General features: G+C 43.8%; 1 protein-coding gene across 1 annotated transcript in view; it reads left to right on the plus strand.

The window, feature by feature from the left end:
* BRINP1 (BMP/retinoic acid inducible neural specific 1) overlaps positions 1–21,902 on the plus strand; it is a 66,890-nt gene that overhangs the window by 35,634 nt on the left and 9,354 nt on the right. Inside the window, exons 3-5 of the mRNA XM_087914762.1 lie at positions 9,055–9,245; positions 16,772–16,941; positions 19,836–19,941. Of these exons, the coding sequence (XP_087770888.1) occupies positions 9,055–9,245; positions 16,772–16,941; positions 19,836–19,941 (467 nt within the window). The remainder of the gene's footprint in view (positions 1–9,054; positions 9,246–16,771; positions 16,942–19,835; positions 19,942–21,902) is intronic.

Consider the following 21,902-nt stretch of genomic DNA (forward strand, 5'->3'; position numbering starts at 1 on the left):
TGTGGTAGGAGTAGCTGGTGCCTCTAAGATTTCCTTGAATGAAGAAGAAGAAGAAGAAGAAGAAGAAGAAGAAGAAGAAGAAGAAGAAGAAGAAGAAGAAGAAGAAGAAGAAGAAGAAGAAGAAGAAGAAGAAGAAGAAGAAGAAGAAGAAGAAGAAGAAGAAGAAGAAGAAGAAGAAGAAGAAGAAGAAGAAGAAGAAGAAGAAGAAGAAGAAGAAGAAGAAGAAGAAGAAGAAGAAGAAGAAGAAGAAGAAGAAGAAGAAGAAGAAGAAGAAGAAGAAGAAGAAGAAGAAGAAGAAGAAGCTCTTCTTAATTCTTAATTAATAGAGTTTGCTCCAGTGGTCAGTTTCCAATTTTTTTCCTACCGGTTCCACGAGAGTGCACAGGGCTCAAAAAGCGGGCTCTTTGTCAACGATGGTGAGCTGAGCTGTTTGTTTTAGCTCAGCTGAGGTGCGGCAATCCACTCTGCCACACGTATCAGCTCAGCTAAAAAACAAGGGAATACAGGAGAGGTAATGGCAGGTGCGGGTGGCCGGGGCCAGCCAGAGGTGGTATTTGCTGGTTCCCATGAACTACTCAAAATTTCCACTACCGGTGTACAAGAACCGGTCTGAACTGGCTGAATACTACCTCTGGTTTGCTCCTTACAGATAGTTCTCAACTTACAACAGTTCGTTTAGTGACCATTCAAATTTATAACGGTACTGAAAAAACTCTCTTCTTTGACGCTTATGTGTCAACTAAAAAGATACTCCGTTGGTCTTTTTAGCTGCAGGAAAAAGGGAGTGGGGTGAAAACAAGGCATTCTTGAAATGCCCAGATAATCACCCCGGTAGCCCGAAGTTGTCGGAGCATAAGAGGGTTATTGGAGAGCATGATGGATGATTCTTGGAGGTAGATGTGTCCCATTGGAGAAGTCACATCCAGGCGGTGTGGGGGGGAGACCAGGGTCAAGGGGGAAATGTACGATGTAATTTAGTATCGGCTGCACCCAGCTACACACCAACGTGGCAATTTCTATTAAACCAATTTTCTTTTCTTTGAGATGCGGCTGGAGACTTTGGATTTGAACGAGGGTGGATTTGTTGGAGCCCTGACATTATGACTGTTTCAGCATCTCCACGGTTGTCTTCCTCTTGTGTCAATATCAGTCATCGGACATTGGCGGTCATGTTGGCGATCCTATTCTTGTCACGAAAAAGGGCTTTTCAGTTTTTTGAGGGGTGGGATTAAAATGTTTTAACAACTGGTTCTGTGGGTATGGCTAGGTGGGTGTGACCATGTATCTGGATAAGTGTGGCTTCTTCTTCTTCTTCTTCTTCTTCTTCTTCTTCTTCTTCTTCTTCTTCTTCTTCTTCTTCTTCTTCTTCTTCTTCTTCTTCTTCTTCTTCTTCTTCTTCCTCCTCCTCCTCCTCCTCCTCCTCCTCCTCCTCCTCCTCCTCCTCCTCCTCCTCCTCCTCCTCCTTCTCCTTCTGCCATATCTGTCATTGGACATTGGTGATCATGTTGGCAATCCTATTTTTATCAACAGCCGCACAAAAAAGGGCTGTTGAGTTTTGTCTCAACCAGTCCCTTAGAGATTTTGAAGCCATGATGTTCTTCTTCTGCCTGGACTCTTGTTTGTCTTCAATCTTTTCTTAGAGGATTAAGTGAAGGATGCCGTAATTTTTCCGGGTGTCGCATCACAATGTCTGAAATATTCCAACTTTTGCTTTCTTTATGGTTTGGATGATTTCCCTTGGCTTTCCCAAGTGATTTATCTCCAAGGTCATGTGATCAAAATTTGGACGCTGGGAAACTGGCATGAACTTATGTTGCTTGCAGTGTGTCCGGGTCATATGATCCCCTTTGACGAGCAAAGTCAATGGGAAAGCCAGGTTGGCTTAACAATCATGCTGCTAACTTAGCAACTGTGGCAATTCAATGAACAACTGGGGCAAGGAAAGTTGCAAAACGGGGCAAAATTCACTTGACAACCATCTCACTTAGCAACAGAAATTTTGGCTTCAATTGTGGCTGTATGTCAAGGACTACCTGTACTGTCTCCTAACTAAATTTAGCCCGGTGGCAATCTCCCCTAATCTTTGTGTCCCCACTTAAGGTTGTGCAAAAAAATTTCTAGCTTGGATGCATGGAGACAAACATTGCCCTAGATCAGCTATAACCACCGGCCCCGTTTTGGGAAAGGCTGCTATAACGGTTATTCCTGGAGACAGACCTTTCTCAGCAGACAAATCTGCAGCAGACAGCAAGGCACCATCGAAAAGGTGAAATCAATTACAGGTCTCTTGATTTTTACTTAAGGTGTTTATCCTCTGCACTTCAGCCTGAAAGAACTTTCAAAGTACTAATGAAAGTTCCAGTATCTGTGTGTGCATGCGTGTGTGTGTGTGTGTGTGTGTGTGTGTGTGTGTGTGGAGAGAGAGAAAGAGATATATATATATATATATGAGGAGGAGGAGAAGGAGGAAGAGAAGGAGAAGGAGAAGAGGAAGAGTTGGAGGAGTCAATGGTGGGCTTGTTTTGGACCTGTTTCAAGTAATGCCATGTTACTTATGAGTAACATCACCATCAACTATTATCTCTTCTATGGTCATTTGAAATAGCCGACCTCTGTGTCTCTTTCCTCCCTCTCTCCCTCCTTCCATCCCTTCCTTCTCACTTTGCGTTCCTTCCCTCCTTCCTTCCCTTCTTCCTTCTCTCTCTCTCTCCCTCCCTCCCTTTCTTCCTTCTTAATCTTTCCCTCCCTTCTTTCCTCCCTTCTTCCCTCCCTTCTTCCCTCCCTTTCTTTCTCCTTAATCTCTCCCTCCCTTCTTTCCTCCCTCCCTCCATTCCTTCTCTCTTTGCCTTCTTTCCCTCCTTCTTTCCCTCCTTCCTTCTCCCTCCCTCTCTTTCTTCTTCCCTCCCTTTTTTCCTTCTTAGTCTCTCCCTCTCTTCTTTCCTCCCTCTTTTCCTTCTTCCTCTCTCCCTCCTTCCTTCCCTCTCTCTTTGCCTCCCCCTTCTTTCCTCCATCCTTCCCTCCCTTCCTTCTCTCTTTGCCTTCTTTCCCTCCTTCCCTCCTTCTTTCCTTCCTTCTCTCTCCCTCCCTCCCTTCCTTCTTCTCTCCCTTTCTTCCTTCTTACTCTCTCCCTCCTTCCTCCCCTCTCTCTTTGCCTCCCTCCCTCCCTTCTTTCCCGATCTGTCTCATCCATCTTTCTTTATGTGTTGTGTGTGTGTGAGTGTGTGTATCCCAACAGACCCACCTGTTATGAATAGAGAGAGAGAGAGAAAGGTCACTAGGAAAGAAACAGGGAAAATGAGTCAAGTGGTTTGGAGAACTAAGATGTTATTTGGAAATTCTGCCTCTGTAATACACCCAGCGCGTGGGGGTGGAGCGTCTGCCCAAAAGAGAATATCTTTTGAAAATATCTGTTGAGAAAATCTCATCCTGGCAAAATGTGCCTGAAATACTGAATGCGTATCCTATTTATTTTAATTGTCTGGAGATGAAGGAAAAGTGGGGAGAAGAATAGAAAAGGAAGAAGGAAAAAAGGAAGAAGGTGGTTGCCTTTGTGGTGGATTGTGTCAGGGGGAAGCTGTAGCCATCAGTACAGAAAAGCAAAGTTGGAACGGCTACACAGAAGCAAGATTACTTTGTCCCAGCCCCTTAAGTCTGCCAGGAGGGTGGGATATCCCTTCTCTATTTCTGGAATTATCCAGGAAGGAAGTGTGTGAAAATCACATCAAATACTTCCACTTTGGGAACATTATTGCTCAGTCAGCATTTCCAAATGCCTGTTATTTGGATTGCATTTTCTATTCCCGATTCTAATAATGATAAATCATGATACTTATGGTTGACATTGATGATGAGCCCCATCATCTTGTCTCCCTCCCCCTCCTCTTCTTCTAGCACTGATGAAGTTACCTAGTTGGGTAATGAAACATCTGCAAGAAAACAACCAACCTCAGACAGCAACAAGGACTCCATACTTTCAACTGTTCTCTACTGTTTTTGTGCCTTGTCTGTCTTGGTAGTTCTTCCCACCAAGTTCCTTTCATCCTATCAAAGAACTATCAAGAGAACAAACCCAACTCCCTTCTAGCACTGATGATGTTACCTAGTTGGGTAATGAAACATCAGCAAGAAAACAACCAAGCTCAGTGAGCACCAAGGACTCTATAGTCCTTCTCCTCCTCCTCTTTGTCTTCCTCCTCCTTCTCCACTATTTCTTCTAGCAATGATGATGTTACCTAGTTGGGTAATGAAACATCGGCAAGAAAACAACCAAGCTCAGTGAGCACCAAGGACTCTATAATAGAGTCCTTCTTCTCCTCCTCTTCGTCTTCCTCCTCCTTCTCCACTATTTCTTCTAGCAATGATGATGTTACCTAGTTGGGTAATGAAACATTTGCAAGAAAACAACCAAGCTCAGTGAGCACCAAGGACTCTATAGTCCTTCTTCTCCTCCTCTTCCTCTTCCTCCTCCTCCTCCACTATTTCTTCTAGCAATGATGATGTTACCTAGCTGGGTAGTGAAACATCGGCAGGAAAGCAACCAAGTTCAGTGAGCACCAAGGACCTCACAGTCCTCCTCCTCCTCCTCCTCCTCCTCCTCCTCCTCCTCCTCCTCCTCCTCCTCCTCCTCCTCCTCCTCCTCCTCCTCCTCCTCCTCTTCCTCCTCCATCATCATCTTCTCCTTCTCTCCCTTTTCCCCCTCCCTGCCAAATATTTTAATTGGTAGAATTTGATGTACAAAACGGAAGTCGACCTCTGTATTGACCTTACATCCCAAGAGTATCACCAATCAACCCCCGTGACATCACAGCTCACCCTGAAGTTTTATCTCTCGTCCCGTTTCCTTCCCCTGTTCGTTACATAGCTCTTCGAGAAATGTCTCCACAGCAGAAGTAGGTTTTTGAGCTTCTCAATATGTCAAAATAGACAGCTGCATGTTGATGGCAACATATTTGTTTATTATTTATTTCATTATCTTGCTGCAGGGGGTTCTTCACTCTGCTCTTCTCCAAGAGACAAGGTGGCTTCTCATTACTCAACAGAAATCAAATGCTTCTGCCGAATGTTTTGGAACTGTGCGGAATCTGCCACCGATTCTAAAATAGACAGTTTTGTTTTGTCTTCCTTGTGCATTTCTAGTTTGGGGTAATGTCACTGCTGTTTGAATCTTGAAGGATCTTCTATTTATAGGCAGTTCTGAATAGAGTTGCGTATCTGTCAGCTAAGACGGGGGGAAAATGGGATAATCAACAAAACGTTGAACTATTGAGAGCTTGTAGTCAAGGTTTTTGAACTCGATTTCTTAAGTCGTCTTTTCCTTCAAAAGAGTCCTCGGTTCCTCTGTCGCGAGGATGTTTCGTTGGATGTGGAACCCATTTTTATCAATAAAGGAGAATATTTGCAGCTCAGGGTTGAAATGAGGGGGGGGGGATCCCTGATGCTCTCTGAACTGGGTTGTTGCAGACGTTCAATTGCCCAACTAAGTAACATCATCAGTGCTAGAAAGGAATGGAGTTTACCAAAGGGAGGAGGAGGAGGAGGAGGAAGAGGAGGAGGAGGAGGAGGAGGAGGAGGAGGAGGAGGAGGAGGAGGAGGAGGAGGAGGAGGAGGAGGAGGAGGAAGAGGAAGATGACGATTGTGTGGTCCTTGGTGCTCCCTGAGCTGGGCTGTTCTCTTGCAGACATTTCATTTACCCAAACTAGGTAACATCATCGGTGTTAGAAGGGAGTGGGGGTTACAAAGAGGAGGAGGAGTCCTTGATACTTTTGGAGTTTGTTTTCCTGCGGACATTTCATGACCCAACTAAGTAACAACAAGAGCTCTAGAGGGAATGTGGTTTTTGGAGTGGAGAGAGGAGGAAGAGGACGAGAAGGACTGTGTGGTCCTTGGTGCTCCCTGGGCCGGGTTGTTTTCTTGCAGACATTTCCTTACCAAACTAGATAATCTCATCAGTGCTAGTAAGCAGTCCTTACTAAACTCAGAGAGCATCAAGGACCCCTCATTTCAACTCTAGGCTACAGATGTTCTCCTTTATTGGTGACTTCCGTAGACCCATTTGAACCAGCCCCGTCGTCCCCCACTCCGACCCTGCCGTGACGACATTCGATGCAGCAGATCAGAAGCTGACCCAGCAGCTAAGGAGTGAAGCTAGGAATAGAAAAACGTTGATGCGAGCATCTATGGAAAAAGGGCACCAGCTGATAAATCAGGAATTGGGTGCCAAGGAGCAGATGGTGTCCCTGGGGAGACCTTGAATAATGGGCCAGAAGAAGGAGAAAGGGCAATTGAAAAACATCAAGAGTGTGCCAGAGGACTTTGTTGGTGGCAAAATACTGGCTGAAGCTGAATCATTCTACTCACCTCCCAGGTGCAACTTGGTTTGCCTTTATTTATTTATTTATTTTGCTTGCCTATTTTGTTCTCTTGTCTATGGAGATTCTCAGTCATTCAGGTTATGTTGGTCCCAAAGATGCTTTTTTCAAGAGGCAACTGGGACTTGGTTTCTCCTTGAAGAGGTTCCGCTTCTCGTTCAAAGAAGCTTCTTCCGTTCTGATTGACTTCCATCCTCCACCAGAACGGAAGAAGCTTCTTGGATGAGAAGCGGAACCTCTTCAAGGAAAACCAAGTCCCAGTTGCCTCTTGAAAAAGCATCTTTGGGACTGAATGTCTATGGAGATGCTCAGTCATCCAGGTCATGCTTATCCGAAAGGTGCTTTTTCAAAAAAACAACAACTGGACTTTCTTGTTTTTCCTTGAAGAGGTTTCGCTTCTCATCCAGGGAGCTTTTTCAGTTCTGGTGGAGGATGGAAGTCAGTCAGAACTGAAGAAGCTTCTTGGGTGAGAAGCAAAACCCCTTCAAGGAAGAACAAGAAAGTCCAATTGCTTTTTGAAAAAGCACCTTTCAGATAACCATGACCTGGATGACTGAGTATCTCCAGAGATGTTGAATCCCAAAGGAACATCTTCAAGAGAAAACAAAGTCCAGTTGGCTCTTGGAATTTTTTGGGGGGATATTCTTTTCTCTTGCTTTCCTAAGCTCGTTCCCTTCTTCCCCCAACCCTCTGGTTTCCCTATTGGGTTGGAGAGAATGGTTAGAAGCAGATCTATATCCTGAAGATCTCCTTTATGATTCCTTGCCCCGTAGTTTGAACCTTCTCAGCAGTTTCCCACTATTCTGCCTGGTGCTAACGAGCATCCGGATCGCCTCTGGGGTGACACCTTCCGTTATTTATTTTGGGGGTGAAAAATAATCTCTATTTCCTCCGCCTTGTGCTCATTAATCAACTCTGCCTTTGGGCGAAAAAGATATTTATCGCCTTTTGCTCCATTTCAAAAGCAGGACAATTTCCTTTCCCCCCCCCTCGTCTTCTTATGGATGCCAAATGTTCCCCCGTGGCTTAGTACTAGAATCACAGCAAAATGGCTTTCTGCATTTTTTTCTTCTCTCTCTCTCTCTTCCTTCTTCCCTCTGGCTCTTTTCCTTTGATCTGATAGAAAAGAATTTGCTATCGAGAAAAAGGCTTTTTTTAAAAAAAAGTGGGATGGAAAAGGCTGAGTAAGTGCAGATGGATGTTCTACCTGACCTTCACCCAACCTTCTCCCGCTTATTCTGCAGCTTTGTTGGCTACCAAACCTCCCAGTTCAGCCACGGGTGGGTGGGTGAGATAGCCTCAGGAACCCCTTTTCCAAAATAGGGGCAGTGGGATGACGGGGTGATGAGAGAGTGGGTTTGCTCAAAAAGCAAAGAAGAAGAAGGAGAAGGAGGAGGAGGAGGAGGAGGAGAAGAAGAAGAGGAAGAAGAAGAAGAAGAAGAAGAAGAAGAAGAAGAAGAAGAAGAAGAAGAAGAAGAAGAAGAAGAAGAAGAAGAAGAAGAAGAAGAAGAAGAAGAAGAAGAAGACACACACACCTCCTGCAGTCCACCAGGGAATAATGCAAACATGAAAGCTCTGATAAAATAAATGTAAAATGTTGTCCTCTAGGAACGAACATTCAAAGAAGAACAGGAAACGGTTCTTTCCTCCAGAGAGGAGAACATTTATAGCAACCCTCCAGCAGCTGCTCAACACCAGAAGCTTAGATTCACACTGTCTTATTAACCCAGTTTATGGACAGCCAAAAAGGGGTTTAAGTTACAAAATCTCGGAAGCCAGAGATGTATATTTCAACTTCCCGTGTCTCAGTACGTTTTAAGATGGACGTTCTTGAAGAAGTCAGGAGGTTCCTACTCAAGGAGAGAAAAAATCCAGCCATTCTCCTCTTTTTTTTCTTTTTTTAAAAAAATGGAAATTCATTACATTTTGGGAAACGAGAGGACATTGTTTGATCAATGTGATCATTTGCTTGGGACTTGATGAATTATAGGAGTTGGTTTTGCAGGAGTACTATTAACATGGGATTTTCCTCTTATTTATGTCAGATCTTGTCCTTCCACCGAAATCGCCTCTTTGTCAGCCTCTTATGCCAAGCCATATTTTACTTGGAAGCTTCGAGGCTGTCACATTTAGTGCCTGGGAATTTTGGAGGGTGGGGAGTGTTTCATAGACAGGCAGAAGATTAGATTCAACAACATCCTTTCTCAGAGAGTCATGGACATGTTGCCCTGCACCTGGAGGGGAGTGATTGGGAGGATGTCTCCAGTTGGGATGAAGATTTGATTGGGCCATGTGACGGGCTGATGGGTGCAGGGGATAGATCTTCGATTTCTCTTTTGGGAAGGGAAAACGTGGACTCTCAGATTCAGGTTTTCCCAGCTGTGCCAATAAAATGGAACTTTGAGGGAATGCCTGTCTTGGAATTTATCGGTTTGGAGTTGGTTAGTTGGAATGCTAGACGCTCTTCCCATCTTTTCCTTTTCCTTTCTGTTCCTCCCATCCTCTCCTCCCTTTCATCTTTTCCCAGAAAAACTCCAGAACTGGAACATTCAGAATAACTGGGGGTGGGGGTGGGGATGTTATATGGGGTTTCTCCTATCCACCACTTCCCTTCTGACCTTCTCCTCATTGACCCGCCCAGATTTCTGAGCCTTACCCATGTCTGTTTTGCTCTCTCGTTGCTCAGGGAGTTTGCCCGTTGGAAGGTGAGGAACACGGCCATTGAACGGAGGGATCTACTCCGGAACCCCGTCCCCTTGATGCCTGAGTTCCAGAGGAGCGTACGCCTTCTGGGCAGGAGACCTACAACACAGCAGTTCATTGATACCATCATCAAAAAATACGGCACCCACATCCTCATCTCTGCCACTTTAGGAGGTAAGTGATGGCGGGCTCTTCTCCTCCTTTCAGGACTCGGATGTATGGGTGACTTTTTGACTTGGGCTCACCTTAATCTTCCTGTTAGAAATCCATGCTAACATCACAACTGCCCTGTCTAGTAGCAATAGACTTATATACCACGTCACGGTGCTTTACAGCCCTCTCTAAGCATCTTGCCCTCTCCCAACAATCTGGCTTCTCATTTTACTGACCCTCGAAACGATGGAACCTTGAGCCTGTCAGGATCAAACTCCTGGCAGTGGGCACAGTTTGGCTCACCAGCGGCCAGTGGAGCTGGCAGCAGACTCAGACAGTGAGGAGGTTGGGGAGGAACGTGGGCCAGTCCTGGAGTCAGAACGAACACTTAGATTTATATACCGCTTTACAGATTTGAACTACCAAATTGCAGGCAGCCGGCAGTCAGCAGAAGTAGCCTGCAGTAACGCACTCTAAGCACTGCACCACCATGGCTCATCTCTGAAACAATAACCCAGGAGGTGACAGCTTGTCTAGCTTTAATTAATTTTTCTACTAAATGTCCTGCTTTTCCTTGGAAACATACCTTGTTAGTTTCCTGACCTTTTTTTTTTTTTTGAACTATATCCCAGAGCACATCATTCAAAAGTCTGGTCTGGCTTCCTGGTTGCACACCGCTGGTTGAAAAATGAACTGGTAGAACAGGAGAAGCTAATTGAAAAGGGGTCAGTAAATCTGTTTGAACGGTTCGGAAAACACAATTTGCCTTGGCATGACAAGACCCAGATTTCGGGTTCATAGATCACAAAGTCGCCCAAGTTATTTTGGAGGAGATGTTTTAACCCTTTGAGGGCGGTTGTGAGAACAACCTAAACGTTTAGCATTTTTGTGCTCTCAAACACGGCTGGAAATTAATCCATTTTTAGCTGTCCCCGTCGATGGATTAATGCTGATTTTCATTTTTTGTTGAGTGTTTGGCTTTGCACATCAGCTTTGGTTCGAGCCTTAAATGTTAAGACAAAAAGTAATACCTTTTAAAAAAATATTCACACTTGCAGCTGGAAATGGAGAAAATCCCTAAAGGGGAATTTTTTATACATTATTTAGGAGTTATCAGAGGAATAGAACGGGTATCCATTTCCAAAGTGGAGACATGGAACTTTTTTTTTTTTTAATCCTTCTTGAAGTTAAAAATTAAATTGACTAGGACAGAGGCTCACATCTGTTCTGCTGGCATTTCGTTGCTTTTTGAAACAAGCATTTTGGTCCAAAATGCTTTTATTTTTCACTCTCTCACTTCTGAAGTTTGCAAATGTTGACACAGAGCTCTACATACATGCATATAATAGTCCAAAACCATGTGAAGAATCCATGGTTATATGCATAAATATGTACGCTAGACAAAACCAAATGTTTTAGGTGTTAATTCAGAAGAAAGATTTGACAAATAGACCTGAATTCTTAAAGCTTTTTTTTTTTAAATCAAACTTTCTACAACTTGTTTTATTTTTAAAACATCATCTATCCTGTTTTTGCTGCCTCGCTCTTATGCATTCTGGTTTCTGGCTTTGTGCAACTTCTCCACAATAGTTTTTCCTCCCAAACGAAAAGGATAGAAACCTAGCTGAACAAAGAAGTAATAATCTATGCCGTTGGCAAACTAACTGGAGACCGAAATGCCTCTGAGTATGTACAGAGTCCCTTTGCAGGCCAGTGATGTCCCTGAGAATCACTTCGAGAGAGGAATGGAAATGGGAGGTTTGTAGGGATCGGATAGATTGCTGTGGTGGAGTGTGGCCTGGATTCCCAGGGGTGAGGGCCTACATTCCAAAGGACCAAGAAACAACGAAGTTCAGATAGGTTGGTTGAGAGGAAGAGTTAAGAAGGCTCCTGCCGAGCAATTTTTCATAGTATATCTTTTAAGCTGCCAAAGATATTTTACCAATAAAGGAGAATGTTTGTGGTGCAAGGTTGAAATGAGGGGTAGTACTAGTGCTAGTAGCACTGATGATGTTACCTAGTTGGGTCATGAGATGGCTGCAAGAAAACAACCAAGCTTAGAGAGTATCGAGGACACCCCACTCCTCCTCCTTCCCCTCCTCCTCCTCCTCCTCCTCCTCCTCCTCCTCCTCCTCCTCCTTTTCAACACTGAAGAAGTTATTATGAAATGTCTGCAAGGAAACAACTAAGCTCCTTCTCCTCTCCTTCTCCTTCTCCTCCTCCTCCTCCTTCTTCTTCTTCCTCTTCCTCCTCCTCCTCCCCCATCCTCTCCCCCTTCCTCCTCCTCCTCCTCCCCTCCTCCTCCTCCTCCCCCTCCTCCTCCTACCAACTTGCTGTAGCACTGATAATGTTCCCTAGATAGGCCATGAGATGTCTATAAGAAAACAACCATGCTCAGAGAGCACCAAGGTCCTCCCAACAGTTGATTTAAGTTTGGCAAGTAAAGGGATATTTTTTCGTCTGGCGATTCCAGAACTTTTTTACAGTTTTATTTATTAAGATTGCGACGATGTACCTTCTTAACTGTGAGTTAAACCCACAAAAACGAGGCATCCTTTCGAACAAAACAGGCAGAAGGGAAGCCTTGAGAAAGCAAGACTTAGTTTTGTTTGGTTTGGGTTTTTTTTTTGGTCCCCTTTTTCATTCATTCCCACCACCTGGGCGGCTTGGTCCCTGGCCTTTCCAAATCACCCCGACCTTTGGAACAATGAAATATATTTTTTAATTTTGCCTGGGTCCGCTGGTGAATTATTTGCCATGTGCTTCTCCTCCATGGTCCTGTTTTTTTTTTTTTACTACACTTGGCTTTAAAATATGCACAGGCGTGGAATGGAGAGCTAGAAATGCCCGATGCAGAAGGGAAAGCTGCCAGGAGAATAATGCAGGAAGAAAAATTTCTCTTGACAGCAGTAAAAGTGGAAGACACTCCCCGAGAGCATGTATTGTTCATGAATGAGAGTGTTTTCCTGCCTCTGGTCGCAACCACAGGGCCCCAGCAGCCCAGCTCAAGGGACTCGGCTGATCTGGGAGACAAGACTTGCAACGGCTCCTTAAAAATTAAGCAGAAAAATAAACGTAGAGAGCTCCTTCCGACCAATTTGGAAATCATTGGCCATTTGCTCAGCACCAGTGGGATCCTAGAATACCCCAGAGGACTATTTGTGGGAATCGAGACAAGGCATGATGATAATTCACAGTGCATCAGATGCTCAAAGCCTGTTTATAGCAGGAGCTTCACAGAAACGACAAAGCTGTTTAAGATGCTTTATTGAAAGCAGGACATACATGTCTGTGGTGGTAGCAGCACATCAAGCCAGCCCTCCCTCCTCCCTCCTCTCTCTCTCTCTCCTTCTCTGTCTCTGTCTTTGCCTCTCTCTCCATCTCTTTCTCTCCATCTATCTTTGTCTGACTGTGTCTTTCTCTCATCTCTCTATCTATCTCTCTATCATCTGTGTATCTATCATCCATCTATCTATCTATCATCTGCATCTATCTATATCTATCGATTATCATTCATCTGTCTGTCTGTCTACAGTATCTCTATCTACAATATCTGTCTCTTACAATATCTGTCTGTCTCTATCTACAATATCTGTCTGCCTGTCTGTCTGTATCTATCATCTATCTACATCTATCTATCTTTCTGTCATCTATCTATATATCTGTCTGTCTACAGTATCTCTCTCTCTCTATCTACAATATCTGCCTGTATCTATAATATCTGTCTGTCTCTATCTACAATATCTGTCTGTCTATATGTATCTATACATCTATCTATCTATCTATCTATCTATCTATCTATCTATCTATCTATCTATCTATCTATCTATCTATCTATCTTTCTGTTTGTCTACAGTATCTCTATCTACAATATCTGTCTGTATCTACAATATGTGTCTGTATATCTATCTATCTATCATCTATCTACATCTGTCTACATCTATCTATATCTATCATCTGTCTGTCTGTCTGTCTGTCTGTCTCTATCTGTCTGTCTGTCTCTCTCTGTGTGTGTCTGTCTGTATCTATCTATCTATCTATCTATCTATCTATCTATCTATCTATCTATCTATCTATCTATCTATCTATCTATCATCTAACTATCATCTATGTCTAACTACAATATCTGTCTCTCTGTGTAACTATCTATCATCTATCTATGCCAATCTATCTGGGTCTGTCTATCATTTATCTATCAAGTCTCTCTTCCTCTTTCCCTCCCTCCCCCCCATCTCATCTGGCCCCATTTTGATGTTCACAGCAAAGATCTCTAACTCCTCAAATGCATCCTTTCCAAGCCTTGAGTGATTTTTCCCCCTACCATGCACCCCCCCAAATAGCTAGTGAGAACGCTCTGCAAAGCTGCTACAGTACTTGCCTCTAATGGAAATGGGTTGAGTAATGGTGGAGGTGGCTTAAAAACAGGAAGCCCGGTGGGGTTGGGAAGCCAACTTTGCTGCGGCCCCTTCCAACCCTCTCAGTTTCATCTGCCCCTTTACCTGTCCTCCCACAGCCCCTAAAAGGGCTCTTCGTTCTTAGTTACTATCTGAAGATACTACCCCGAGTCATTCCTCCTGCTAATTCTGGAGGTTGCAGAAACATCATCGCGAAGAGCTAATTTGCATGGAATACCCCGAAGGCAAGATGACTTTGAATGTTTTAATAAATGAGAAATTAGGACTTAATAATGCAGTGAAAATCTATTAACCCTTCTTGATTGCTGTGTGGCTCCCTTTTATTTCCAGGCAATGTTTTTACTCGTTCGACTCAAGTTGTTTGCAATTGGGTGTTGGAAATGCACCCGCCGTTTTAACACCCTGGTTCTCCGCTGTTTAACTTTCTCATTCGCACGGTTCTCAGCCTCTCCGTTATTCATTGCCAAAAGCGAAAATTTGAAACTCTCCCTTGATATTCAAGAGTTTGGCGGAATGTATTGAGAGTTTTAATTTCAGCTCAGAGGCTGGGCGTATCTTAACGCCGTTGCGGTAATGCGTGCTTTTATTAAATTGTCCGTTCAAGCTGGATTTGGTCTGATTTGCAAGGGAACAATAGCAATATCATTAATAACATCTGCCTCATCTGAAGAAGTTGGTTGACAGCCACTCCGATCATATTTCGGAAGGGTGTTAAACAGGGCTGTTCCAAAGAGCCTGTAATAAAGGAAAATATTTGTACCTCAGGGTTGGAAGGAGGGGTCCTTGGTGCTCTCTGAGCTGGGTTGTTTTCCTTGCAGATGTTTCGTTACCCAACTAGGTAACTTCATCAGTCCTAGAAGGGAGTGAGGTCACTCAATGTTAATAGAATAGAATAAATAGGATAGGATAGGATAGGATAGAATAAGGAGTAGAGTAGAGTAGAGTAGAGTAGAATAGAATAGAATAGAATAGAATAGAATAGAATAGAATAGAATAGAATAGAATAGAATAGAAAATGAATAGAATAGAAATAGAATGGAATGGAATGGAATAGAATAGAATAGAATAGAATAGAATAGAATAGAATAGAATAGAATAGAATAGAATAGAATAGAATATAGGATAATATAGGAATGAATGGAATAGAATAAAAGATAGGACAATATAGGAATAGAATAGAATAGAATATGGAATGAAAGAATAGGATAGAATAAGAATAGAATAGAATAGAATAGAATAGAATAGAATAGAATTCTTTCTTGTTGGCCAAGTGTGATTGGACGCACAAGGAATTTGTCTTGGTGCAAATGTTAAGTGAATTTTGTCCCATTTTACGACATTTCTTGCCCCAGTCTTTAAGTGAATCCCTGCAGTTGTTCAAGTTAGCAACAAAGTTGCTAAGTGAATCTGATTTTCCCATTGTCAGAAGGTGGCAAAAGGGGAACACCTGAACCAGGCATCTGAATTTTCATCATGGGACCATGGGGACGGGGTGTGTGTGCTCCAATACTCATAAGTCAACTTTTTTTCAATGCCGTCATAACTGTGAACCATCACTAAATGAACTATTGTAAGTCAAGGACCTACTTCTACAGGAATTGCTCCCCCCCTCCCCCCGTGGGTGCTATTGTTTAATTTTTTTTCCTCTCTCTCTGTCTTTAATTTAAAGTTACCATGCTTACTGTTTTGTATTCAGTAAATGGCTGGAACTGTTCTGGAATATGTCATTATAGAATTGTATTTTTAAAAAAAAACCTAAAGAAAAAAATAAAGCCATCTAATCGTGGCAGGAATAAAAAAAAAAATTCTGGGGTTGAAGTCCCTGTAGCCATGTCCAGCTCTGTGTGTGTGTGTGTGTGTGTGTGTGTGTGTGTGTGTGTCTTTGGTGTATCTACACACTCACACAAACATATTTGCAGAAATAGGGCAGCTTCTCTCTCTCCTCTTCTCCTTCCCTCCTTCCCTCTCAATATATCTATTGATTGTCCTACTTCTGCAAATATTTTAAGGGAGGGGGAAAGAGCTGTCTCTTCTGCCATTACTGGGTTGTGATTGCCGTTCCGTGTCACAAGCACAAAATTAATTATCCCCTAATGACCGTAGCGTTAGACCAACAGGGAAAAAAAATAAAAATCCCCCCACGGTTTTTGGCGCTGACTAGAAACACCCTAATTGGATCTCATTGAATCTGATCCAAATGAATCCTGTGAAAAATAAAATACATCCAGCATCTTTTGTGTTGGAAATGTCGCATTGAAAGGAGATTGCTTTTCATGTTTGCGTGCTCGTTCGTTGCCCCTTTATTTCTTCATTTGGGGGGGGGTGTTATTTGATGGCGAAGAGGTGAGAGACCGAAGGGGATGGAGAATGGAACAGAGCTAAAGGTCGTGGTGGCGGGGTGCGCTTGCCAAAATAGTTAAAGCTCTTGCCCTAATTTTTTAAGATTTTAGCGATGCTTGTTAGCGTGGTTCTTCAACGATGGAATGAATTTGAGAGCTTTTCAAGGAAATATCATCAGTTTGGCATTGAAGCAGCGGTGGGATTCAAAAAAAATAAATAAATTACTACCAGTTCTATGGGTGTGGCTTGGTGGGCGGGGCAGGGGAAGCATACTGCAAAATCCCCCTTCCCTCCCCACCCCACTAACCTGCTTTCCAGCTCTGTTCTCCTGTGCAGGGCAACCAAAGGAGACCCAGCCGCTCAGCTGGGACTCAATGGGAGGCAGAGAATAGATGGGGTGGGGCCAGTCAGAGGTGGTATTTTGAGTAGTTCTCCGAACTACTCAAAATTTCCGCTACTGGTTCTCCAGAACTGGTCAGAACCGGCTGAATACCACCTCTGCATTGAACATACATCAACCTTGAGGTTTTCTGGTATGGAAAGTAAAGCTCTCGATGGCTTGAAACTCTGTCGATTGTAAAATGTGTAAAATGGCTGAAACTCAAATCAGAATAGCAATTGTATATCTGTTTTCATCTGTTGGCACCAGCAGTAATTTGACTCTGATCTCCTCCAATCCTTCCTTTTTTTTTTCTTTCCTTCCTTCTCTCTTTTTTCCCCTCTGTCCCTCCTTCCTTCCCTTCCTTTCTGCCTCCTGCTTCCATTTTTTTTTGGGGGGGGGTGCCTCACTAGGAGAGGAAGCGCTGACCATGTATATGGACAAAAACCGACTTGACCGGAAGTCGGGGAATGCCACCCAAAGTGTTGAGTCCCTTCACCAGCTTGCCTCTTCATATTTTGTGGACCGGGATGGTACCATGAGACGTCTCCATGAAATTCAGATCTCCACAGGAGCAATCAAGGTACAGCTTGCTTTAGAAACACAGGTAGTTTGGTTTGAGCCAAATAAGTGGGGAAAAACCAGATCCTGGGAAAGGCGTTTCTCCTTTTCTATTTTTCAAATTTTGCTTCCACCACCCTGATCGTTCATCTTTTAATGACCTTATAATCCCTTGGGGATGGAGTCTGGGCAATTGAATGGAGCTAGCAGAGTGTTTACTGGCCAGATGCCCTTCCTGCCACCAATGCGGAGTTTTGTTCAGCAGATATATTCTCATTGTGCCCAGGGAGAGAAATATCTGCCTCTACCTGGGATCTAACTCACAGCCTCCTGATTGTGAGGCGAGAGCACCACCTCTAGGCCGCCACATCAACATCTTGATGTCAGTGCCTATTTTTTCCCCACCCTGCCCAACAGTTACATAAAGTCTAAAACGATATTCCGGTTGATCTTCTAAATGGTCTTAATTGTAAGCCTGAGAATATATTCTGGATTTCCACCCCCAGAAGTGTGTTTGATGGTGTCCAAGTTGCAGGAATTGGGTATGGCTAGTCTAGAGAAAAGAAGGACATGGGGTGACATGATAGCAGGATTTCAGTATTTGAGGGGCTGCCACAAAGAAGTGGGAGTCAATGTATTTTTCAAAGCACCAGAAGGCAAGAGAAGAAGGTTCTTCAGTTCTTCAGAAGGCAACTGGACTCTCCTTGAAGATGGTTCACTTCTCACCCAATGAGGTTCTTCAGTTCTGACTTCAGAACTTCAATCAGAACTGAAGAAGCTTCTTGGATGAGAAGCAACATGTCTTCAAGGAAAAAAAACCAAGCCCAGTTGCCTCTTGAAAAATCACATTTGGGACTGAATGTCTATGGAGATTCTCAGTCATCCAGGTCATGTCTATCCCCAAGGTGCTTTTTCAAGAAGCAACTGGACGTTCTTGTTTTTCCTTGAAGAGGTTTCGCTTCTCATCCAAGGAACTTCTTCGGTTCTAGTGGAGGATGGAAGTCCAGTTACCTTTTGAGGAAGTGCCTTTGGGAGAACTTTAGGAACAGCTATCAATCAGTGTGCCTCCAGAGAGGCAGTGTGAAAAGACATATCTCATTCTTGACAATCTTTTCTTCCTGCACACCTGCTTAGAAGTCAGTTAAGTGGCTTTTTGGTGTGTGAGTGAGCGGAAAGCACCATGCACCTAGTGAAAAACATCAGAAGTGCTCCATAACACAGTTCACAGGATGGGATAATGACCAGGGCAAAGGTCCTTTGAGAGCTTCAAAGAGAAGGGAAAACTATCTCGAGCTCCTTAGCAATTGACCTACAAAACTGTGGATAGAAGAGAGTTTCCATAAAGGTTTGGCCTTTGTCACTGTATAGGAGATCAGATTTTGTTTATGAGGCTGAGAGTGCTTGAAGGTGCCAGAGAGATGTGCTGAAAGCATCTGAAGTTTGAGAAGAGGAGAGTTGGGTGCATTTTGACGGTTGATGTGTAAGGTTTGAAAGTAGACATGCTCCTTTGATCTACTTGCTAGAAGTTATTCCACTCAGAATGTGCCTTTCCCAACGGGCTCAAAAGCAGCATGATGGTGGTTAGAAGCATGACCACAACTTCAATGCTTTCAGCAAAACTAGCACAAAATACGGGGTGGGGGAGAGAGAAAAAAGAAAGAGAGAGGGAGAGAAAGAGAGGGGAGAGAAAGAAAGAAAGAAAGAAAGAAAGAAAGAAAGAAAGAAAGAAAGAAAGAAAGAAAGAAAGAAAGAAAGAAAGAAAGAAAGAAAGAAAGAAAGAGATGGAGTCTGTTTATATCTACTGTATATCTATATCCAAGATGGGGGAGGGAGGGAGAGAGAGGGGGAGAGAGAGATGGAGTCTGTTTATATGTATTGTATATTTATATCAGAGAAAGAAAGAGAGGGAGAGACGGAAAGATAGAGAGACACACACACAGAGAGAGGGAGGGAGAGGGAAGGAGAGAGACAGAGAGAAAGGGAGAGAAAGAGAGAGAGATTGCTTTCAAGTCAGTGTTGAATTCTAGTGATTGCCTGGACATTTTTCTGAAGTTATCTTGGTAAGATTTGGGATGTGGCTAATATTGCCTGCTTCCTAAGGCTGACAGAGAGGGACTGGCCCAAGGTCACCCAGTTGGCTTGATGCCTAAGGCAGGGTTAGAACTTATGCCCTCTGTCTATGGAGATTCTCAATCGTCCAGGTCACGGCTGCCCCAAAGGTGCTGAAGAACTGAAGAAGCTTCTTGGATGAGAAGCCAAATGTTTTCAAAGAAAAACAACAACAACAACCAAGCAAGTTCACTTGGAAAAAGCACTTTTGGGTTATATAGTCCTCTCATGTCTAACTTGGTGCCTCAGCCCTACACCAAGCAGGTTCTCTCAGGTGAAGGGGTAGGGCTTCTCAAAAGAAGGACTAGGGGTAACACAATAGCTGTGTTCCATTATCTAAGGGGCTGACACAAAGAAGAGGGGGGAGGTGTCAACCTATTCTCCAATAATAATCAAGGAAAGAAGCAACTCTGGAATTAAGAAATTATCAGTGAGAACAATTAATCAGTGGAATGACTTGTCCCAAGAAGTTGTGAGTGCTCCAACACTGGAGGGTTTTAAGAGGTAGATTGGACAACCATTTGTCTGAAATAGTATGGAGTTTCCTGCACGAGCAGGAGTTGGACTAGAAGACCTCCAAAGTCCCTTCCAACTCTGTGATTCTGTTAAGAGTACATACCTATCCCCTTTTCAAGTCTGCAGCTAAGCCTTTGATCTGTTGCCTACTTTCCCGTCCTTACCTTGGCCTCCTTCTTGGGGTCTTGGTCCCATTCTGTCCACGCTTTGACCAAAGTGTTTCACTTGCTGCTAAGCCCACTCGTCAATGGGGCAGATGCTATGGTTTCACTTCCTTTGGATGTTTTCCAGGTTACCGAAACGCGGACAGGTCCCCTGGGCTGCAACAGTTATGACAATCTGGACTCTGTGAGTTCTGTCCTTCTACAAAGCACAGAGAGCAAACTCCATCTCCAAGGTAAGGGGGAAAGGGGGATAAAAGGCACAACCATCCAGACTTGGTGGCAGTGTCCCTTCTCAACTCTCTAACATCTCTGTCCTTTGCAAGGTGTTTCAAGGAACTGTACTCAGGTGAGATGTGGTTTATCTAAAACCGTGTCTTGTATGCGTGCACAAGGGTTCATAGAGCTGTTCCTTCCTCCCAGCTTCCAAGTGGTTTCTGGTCAAAAAACAATAGACGTTGGTGAGTTGTGTGGCTGCGGTTATTGTTGTTTTCCACCATTGCAGATTCTTGCGACACTTTACACCGGGTTGGCAACGCGATCGGAGGGGACTGAAATTGTCATCCATTACCAGCAGGCCTGCAAATAGTTACTAATGAGGGAGTTATACAGCAGCTGAGAATACTAAGGTTTCCGTTAATTATTTTGAGTTGTACCTTCTAGAGGGTGGAGCGAGTAGAAAAATGGAGAAGGTAAAAGGCACACTTTTAAAGGTCGCTGGTAATGATCAGTCTTGTTTATCCTTCTCTCCTGCTGAGAACCTTCCGTCATTCTTGCCTATATACTTTTGAGTGACGCGGATTCACACAGTTGGTTGATTTCAGTTCTGGTCTTCCGTTCTGAACGTTACATTTTTAAAAAGATCTGAGCAGATTTGAGCAGGTTCCGAGAAGAAGATACTGGAGTTGTGTATGAAATAAAGGCAGTTGTGCATGTATAAGCAAGTCACAATTGGTAATGGAGAGAAGAGGAGGAGGAGGAGGAGGAGGAGGAGGAGGAGGAGGAGGAGGAGGAGGAGGAGGAGGAGGAGGAGGAGGAGGAGGAGGAGGAGGAGGAAGAAGAAGAAGAAGAGGAAGAGGAAGAAGAAGAAGAAGAAGAAGAAGAAGAAGAAGAAGAAGAAGAAGAAGAAGAAGAAGAAGAAGAAGAAGAAGAGGAAGAGGAAGAGGAAGAGGAAGAGGAAGAAAGAAGAAGGGGAAGGGTGCCCATTGAATTGTGTCTGACTCTTGACAGTTCTTTGGGCAGGGTCTCTCCATATCTTCCAATCTTGCACTTCTTCTTTGAAATTGTTCTATGTTCTGGCCGGTGGCAGCTTTGATGGTTTCCAGCCACCGTGTAATTTGGAGGCCTGGTTTCCTTTTACCTCCAACCTTTCCATGTTAGGAACAAATTCCTAATGGTAAAATTATCTGATCTGGAATGTGTTATTAAGGAAGATGTCATGTTCGCCTTTGCCGGAGGAATTCAAGTAGATCATGGAGATTTGAATTAGGGTTCTTGCGCTGAGCCGGAGACCTCAAACTGATCTCAAGTTGACCTCAAGTTCCTCTTCCAGTTTCAGATTCAAATCTGGCTATCCTCAACTTCCCAGACTCCATCTGTGATCTCTTTAAGTCTGCTTGTCAAAGGCTGGTCCTTGAAGAAAACTTTAAACCCAAATGCATTAGAGTGTCTTCTTCAAATGGTTGAGGGCAGCTTCAGACCCCTCTTATATCATTTTGCATCCCTGTATTATAAAAGTCAAAAGGGACGCGGTGGCTCAGTGGCTAAGATGCTGAGCTTGTCGATCAGAAAGGCCGGCAGTTCGAAACCCTAGCGCCGCATCACAGAGTGAGCTCCCGTTCCTTGTCCCGGCTTCCACCAACCTAGCAGTTCGAAAGCAGGTAGAAAAATAGGGGTCACCTTTGATGGGAAGGTTACAGTGTTCCGTGCATCTTCGACATTTAGTCATACCGGCCACATGTCCACGGGGACATCTTCGGACAGCGCTGGCTCTTCGGCTTTGTAATGGAGATGAGCACCGCCCCCTAGAACCGGAAATGACTAGCACATATGTATGAGGGGAACTTTTACCTTTACCTATTATAATAGCCAAGACCCCCAAATAGCGAGATGGTCAAAGATGGTCTCTCACTTCCCAGTAGGTCTTCAGGTCAACTTCCCTCAGTATTTGCAAGAGAAATTTGTGCACTTTCTTTTT

Source organism: Pseudonaja textilis, chromosome 17, assembly GCF_049901715.1.
Source record: "Pseudonaja textilis isolate UNSWEBS1 chromosome 17, rPseTex1.2, whole genome shotgun sequence".
NCBI classification, from domain to species: domain Eukaryota; kingdom Metazoa; phylum Chordata; class Lepidosauria; order Squamata; family Elapidae; genus Pseudonaja; species Pseudonaja textilis.